Raw genomic sequence first — 6,884 nt, forward strand, 5'->3', positions numbered from 1 at the left:
TTAAAATACAGTTATTTCTGTTACATTTCTGATATACATTTATTCCTCTGTGTAGTATAAATATTACATAGACCTTCATGTATTAATTATCAAGTATCGAGTTAATTCATATCAGATTACACAATCCTTCCTCTGTTTTTAGTTTTCTTTGCTATTCATCAAGTTCTCAACATGGTATCAGATTGAGAATTCACAAACACTGCTTCCGCATATTTTCCTTTCCTCTATTCTTGCAATCTGCATTGCACACTCTAATCTTTCTACTTCAATTACAATCTTTCTACTTCGATTACATATTTCTGCTCAAGAATCTTTAATTCTTGTTCCTCGAGAATCTTGTTTCTCAATTCTTGCACTTTCTTTCCAATTCTTGGAAACATGGCAGAAGAAAACTCCCCTCATTCTTCAGCTTCATCTCGTATTCTTAACCCTTCAGATGATTCCTCTAGCCCATATTATCTTCATCCTAGTGATAATCCGGGTTCTCTCTTGGTGTCAGAAATCTTTGGAGGAGACAACTACATTGCTTGGAGTCGTTCAATCACCATTGCCCTCACTGTGAAGAACAAGATAGCTTTCATTGATGGCTCAATTACTGCTCCTCCTACTACTCAGCGTCTTAATCATACTGCTTGGCTTCGTGCCAATAATTTGGTACTTTCTTGGCTCATGAATTCTATTTCTAAAGATATTAGAAATAGTTTACTCTATGTTGCATCTGCTGTAGACCTCTGGAATGAGTTAAAAACAAGATATTTGAGAAGTGATGGACCAAGGGTTTTTCATCTTGAAAAATCCCTAAGCTGTATAAACCAAGGTTCATCCTCAATTACAGAATATTTCAGTGCTTTCAAGACTCTTTGGGATGAGTATGTCAATTATAGGCCACTTCCAACTTGTACATGTGGCAAGATGGCTTCTTGCACCTGTGATCTGTTCAATTTCTTGCTTCTTAGGCAACAGTCAGATTACGTGTTGAAATTTCTGGTAGGATTGAATGATTCTTATGCCTCAGTAAGAAGTCAATTGTTACTTGCTGTTCCATTGCCTAGCATGGCTAAAGTGTTTTCTTTGCTGCTTCAAGAAGAAAGTCAACGGCAATTGACCAACTTCACAAGTAATGACACACATGCTTTGTTGGCCAAGCATTATACTCAGTCCAATCAGAATACTCAGTCCAAGTTCATCAAAGACAAGCTGAAGAAATCCTCACTGCATTGTACTCACTGTGGTTATAATGGTCATACAATTGACAAGTGCTTTCAATTGCATGGCTATCCTCCTGGATGGACTGGACCTAAGGGAAAAAGAAATCTTCCTTCTGCACATGCAGCCATTTCAACTGAAGAGGTCTTTATTAAAAACAGTAATGAGAGCCAAAGGTTTAGTCTAACTGCTGAAGAATTCAATAAACTCATTGCACTTGCCAATTCGAGTTCAAATACTCAGAACATTGATACATCCACAGCAGCAGTAAATCTAGCCACCACTCAATTTTCTGGTAATCTTTTCAGTCAATGCAATTCTGTTTCTACCAAGTTAAAATCTGAATTTTCTTGGATCCTAGATACTGGTGCAACAGATCATATGATCTGTTCACCACTGCTATATTCTTCTACTCCTAAACCAGTTACAAATTCCATAAATCTTCCTAATGGTCAAACTGTTCCAGCATTATATATTGGAACTGTAAGTCTTTCTAGCACATTACATTTGCATAATGTCTTGTGTGTTCCAAGCTTTTCATTCAACCTATTATCTGTTTCTAAACTAACCAAAGAATCTAATCTTTGTCTATCTTTCTTTGATTCACATTGCCTTTTACAGGACCAATCAATGAAGAAGATGATTGGGATTGCCTATGAGAAACAAGGCCTTTATTACCTACCTCAAGCTTCTTCAAAAGCTAATTCTTGCCAGCACAATCAGTTTAATCCTACACCAATCTCTGCATCAATCATTACTCGAAATCAGCCAAACCTTTGGCACTACAGATTAGGTCATGTCTCAAATTCTAGAATACCTTTTCTTAGACAAATAGACAATTCAATAACATTTGATTGTACAAATGTCTGTGAAATTTGTCCACTAGCAAAGCAGAAAAAGCTTTCTTTCCCTGTATCACAAAGTATTTCTAATAAAGAATTTGAATTGATTCATTGTGATATATGGGGTCCTTTTGCTACTATATCATATTCTGGTTTTAAATTCTTTCTCACTATAGTAGATGATTTTACAAGATGCACTTGGGTGTATATGCTTAAAACTAAATCTGAGGTTTCATCTTTACTACCAAATTTTTGTAACATGGTTAAAACTCAGTTCAATACCTCTGTAAAAACCATAAGAACAGACAATGGTTCAGAATTTTTCCTTACAAAATTTTATGGTGACAATGGAATTGTACATCAAAGAAGTTGTGTAGAAACTCCACAACAAAATGGAGTGGTTGAAAGAAAACATCAACACTTATTAAACACAGCTAGAGCTTTGATGTTTCAAGCAAACTTACCTTTAATTTTTTGGAGTGATTGTGTATTGACTGCAGCCCATATCATAAATCGAATTCCAACTCCTCTTCTCCAAAATAAAACACCTTTTGAAATGTTATTTCACAAATCACCAAATCTTTCTCATTTAAAAATTTTTGGATGCTTATGCTTTGCATCTACAATTACTAGTCACAGACAAAAGTTTGATCCAAGAGCAACAAAATGTCTATTTTTAGGATATCCTTCTGCTGTCAAAGGTTACAAACTTATGGACTTAAACACTAATAGAATCATCATTTCCAGAAATGTTGTGTTCCATGAAACCAACTTTCCATTCAAAAGTCTTCCAGTTAATTCTACCATACCTAATTTTCTGTTTCCTCCTTCAGAATTCCAATATAATTCCTCTCATATAAATAATCCTATCTCTTCTGATCAAAATATTACATCACTGATTCCTAATGAATCAGATTCCTCTCATATTGACAGCTTCCATCATACTGACTTAGCAAGTTCAGATTTCTCTCATATTGACAGCATGCACCAAAATGACTTAGAAAGTTCAGATTCATCTCATATTGACAGCAACCATCAAACTGACTTAGCAAATCCTATCCCTGCTGTCAGAAAATCATCAAGGATTAAACAAACACCAAAATTTTTGCAGGATTATTATTGTGGTACTGCCTCATTGTTTCCTCATGCAATCAACTCATCTGCTTCCATTGGTTGTTCCTCTAACACAGGTAATCCCTATCCTATATCCTCTTTTATTTCTGTCAGTAGACTTTCAGCTTCACACAAAGCTTTCTTAGCTTCAATTTCTATTATCAAAGAACCCAAAACATATCAACAAGCTGCAAAATCTCATGAATGGCAAGTTGCTATGAGAAATGAACTTACTGCTTTAGAGTTAAATAAAACTTGGGAACTTGTTACTTTACCTAAAAATAAAAAGACCATAGGTTGTAAATGGGTTTTTAAAGTGAAATACAAGGCTGATGGAACCATAGAAAGACATAAAGCAAGGTTGGTAGCCAAAGGCTACACTCAACAAGAAGGATTAGACTTCTTTGATACTTTTTCCCCAGTGGCAAAACTTACTTCAATTCGGTTATTATTAGCTGTTGCTGCTATTAAGGGATGGTATATTCACCAATTAGATGTAAATAATGCCTTTTTACATGGTGAATTAAATGAAGAAGTTTACATGGAAGTGCCCCCTGGTATGGATGTTAAACATCCCAATGTAGTTTGTAAACTGTTAAAGAGTCTTTATGGCCTGAAGCAGGCATCTCGACAATGGTTTGCCAAACTCTCTCAAGCTCTTCTTCAATATGGCTTTACTCAAGGCAATTCTGATTGCTCACTTTTTATCAAGAAAACTGCCACTTCTTTCATTACTTTACTAGTATATGTAGATGATGTTCTACTAGCTAGTGATAATCTAATTGAGATTCAGCAACTCAAGATATTTCTGCATGATAAGTTCACAATCAAGGACTTGGGGCAATTGAAGTACTTCCTAGGATTGGAAGTAGCCAGATCAAAATCTGGCATCTCTCTCTGTCAAAGAAAGTATACTTTGGATATACTTCAAGATGTAGGTCTCACAGGTTCCAAGCCAGCTGCATTTCCAATGGAATCTACTCTTAAACTTAGTACAGATGATCCTAATCTCTATGAAGATGCCTCAGGTTACAGAAGGTTAATTGGCAGGCTACTATATTTGACAGTTACAAGGCCTGACTTGGCCTATTCTGTTCAAGTCCTTAGCCAGTTTCTTGCTAAACCAGCAGTTTCTCATTATCAAGCTGCTATGCGTGTGCTTAGATACTTAAAAGCTACACCTGGACAAGGATTGTTCTTCTCTTCATCTTCAGATTTTCAATTAAAAGCCTTTTCTGATAGTGATTGGGCAGGTTGCTTAGACACCAGGAGAAGTGTTACAGGATATGCAATTTTTCTAGGAGATTCTTTAATCTCATGGAAATCAAAGAAACAAGCCACAGTTAGCAGATCATCTGCAGAAGCAGAATATAGGGCTCTTGCTGCCACAACCTGTGAGGTGCAGTGGTTATTATATGCCCTTCAAGATCTCAGTGTTGATCACTCTCAGCCTACAATGCTCTACACTGACAGCAAATCAGCTTTGTCTATTGCAACTAATCCAGTACAACATGAGAGGACTAAACATATTCAAATCGATTGTCATCTTGTTAGGGAGAAATTGCAGCAGAATGTTATAAAGCTTTTCTATATTCCCTCAAGATTACAACTAGCAGATATATTTACCAAGCCTCTCGGATCACTGCCTTTCCATCATAATTTGCGCAAGATGAACATTATCAATATACATGCTCATCTTGAGGGGGGGTGTTGGAGTATAGCCTCTCACATTGACAGCATGGAGTTGAAGTCTAAAGAAGAAAAGCTAAAGGCAGAAAAAGAGAAGGAGAAGATTTAAAATACAGTTATTTCTGTTACATTTCTGATATACATTTATTCCTCTGTGTAGTATAAATATTACATAGACCTTCATGTATTAATTATCAAGTATCGAGTTAATTCATATCAGATTACACAATCCTTCCTCTGTTTTTAGTTTTCTTTGCTATTCATCAAGTTCTCAACACCAACATCCTCTCATGCTCCTCCCAAGATCACCTTATCCTACTACGAGGTGTTTTAATTGCAGTACTTGTCGCCGTTTGTGTAATGGATTCATCTATTATTGTGAAAAATGTGATTTTCACCTTGATGTCCTGTGTAGTCAAGTCCCATATTTGTTTAAACATGTTAGTCACGAGCATCAGCTTATTCTTTCGAAGCTACCAATTCGTAAAAGGTGTAGTTGCTGCAATTCAAGTCAATCGGGATACAAATTCTGCTGTGCTGATTGTGAATTTATTGTGGACTTCAAATGTTTAACACTGCCAGATATGATCAGATACAGAGAACATGAGCATCCTTTCAAACTTTGCTATACTCCAGAAGATGACTCTAGTGAATATTATTGTGATATTTGTGAAAAGAACGAGAACCAGAGCATTGGTTTTACTATTGTGCAAATTGCATTTACCCAGCTCATCCCATATGCATTTATGAGAATTTCCTAAATGTCAAGTTTGAGAAAGCTTGCACATATGATATCCACCAACATCCCCTTACTTCGGTTCAGAAGACTGAAGATGCGCCTCTTTGTAAGAAATGTGGCAAAGTTTGTACCGATCACTTGTCTTATGAATGTGTCAAATGTAATTTCAATTTTCACATGAAGTGCTTGAGACCATATACCACCTTAAAGGAACAAGAACTCCCTTAAGGCTTGTGTGTCCACTTTCACTTTCTTGTTGAACAAAAATTTATTCTTATAAGTTAAAATGTTTTTGTAATTTTTTAGAGAATAATGTTTCCTCTTCTTGTAAAAAATGTTGTTGGATTTAATTTAACTTGATATTTATATTGTAACAATGATGAAATGGAAAGTGGAAAGTACAGTGATTAAAACCTAAATTCATATTTCCCAAGTAGCGAGGCTACTTCCATCAACTACGGGGGCTGGTTCCTTCAAATTTTCCCATTGACTGCCCAAAGCGAGCCTTTTCTATCACTTGTCATATATGGTCAGAATAAACTAGGTATGATTTTTCTTAAACACGTTATGTATTTGGTTTTATGTTATTATTAGTTTTTTTAAGCAAGTTTATATATTAATAACAAATAGAGGAATATAAGACTAAAGGATGGGGAAGACCCCAATAAACACCTTTAACAACTAGTACAATACAAAAGAAAAATAAAAATTGGCACTAGGAACATACAGTTGTTCCCTACCCTATCCGGCAAAGGGTGAGCTGCACAAAACGGCAATTTTAGTGTAGAATAATGCTACTCCCACCTTTGCCAACTCCCGCACTGGGCTACTACTAGCAATTTTTTTATGTTTTATTTTTACTTTGTGATTAAGAAAGTGTTATTTAATGATATTGTGAATTTAAAAAAATAATATATATATATATATATATATACATTTATTTAAAAGTGTAAAAAAAAAATACATGTTATAAAAAAGCCAACAAAAAAACTCACAAAAATAACTAACGGGGGCTACCAGCGGTTGCTGTAGTGCAACCTTTTAGTGTAATCCGATAAGTGGATTGTGAACCCAGGGTAGAGAGGCCTTGGTGTTTGGTTCGGTTGATATATCTAAAAATGAATTACCACGTAAAGAAATAAGGATAAAATAATAGAGAAGACTAAGTACTAGGGTTGAGCAAAAATAGGGAAATCTGACTCCAATATTTTTGACTCCGCTCTAACTCCGATATTGTACATGTGAAAAATATATGTATTTTTCTATATATTAATTATATATTTTTTATATAAATA

The 6,884-nt window shown here is 35.2% G+C and overlaps 1 protein-coding gene across 1 annotated transcript; it reads left to right on the forward strand.

Annotated features, from left to right (window-relative positions):
• Nucleotides 1-378: 378 nt before the first annotated feature.
• Nucleotides 379-2,996, forward strand: LOC122298913. The gene is made up of 3 exons (XM_043108757.1): nucleotides 379-1,689; nucleotides 1,828-2,070; nucleotides 2,982-2,996. The coding sequence occupies exons 1-3, from the start codon at nucleotides 379-381 to the stop codon at nucleotides 2,994-2,996; spliced, it is 1,569 nt and encodes a 522-aa protein (XP_042964691.1).
• The last annotated feature ends 3,888 nt before the right edge of the window (nucleotides 2,997-6,884 follow it).

This window comes from Carya illinoinensis, chromosome 16, assembly GCF_018687715.1.
Source record: "Carya illinoinensis cultivar Pawnee chromosome 16, C.illinoinensisPawnee_v1, whole genome shotgun sequence".
In the NCBI taxonomy this organism is placed as follows: Eukaryota; Viridiplantae; Streptophyta; class Magnoliopsida; order Fagales; family Juglandaceae; genus Carya; species Carya illinoinensis.

Excerpts from the sequence above, each read along its gene's own strand:
- LOC122298913 (XM_043108757.1), top strand. The coding sequence starts at position 379 with ATGGCAGAAGAAAACTCCCCTCATTCTTCAGCTTCATCTCGTATTCTT. Across the intron at positions 1,690-1,827 it reads CAGCATTATATATTGGAACT|GACCAATCAATGAAGAAGAT; the intron begins GTAAGTCTTTCT and ends TGCCTTTTACAG.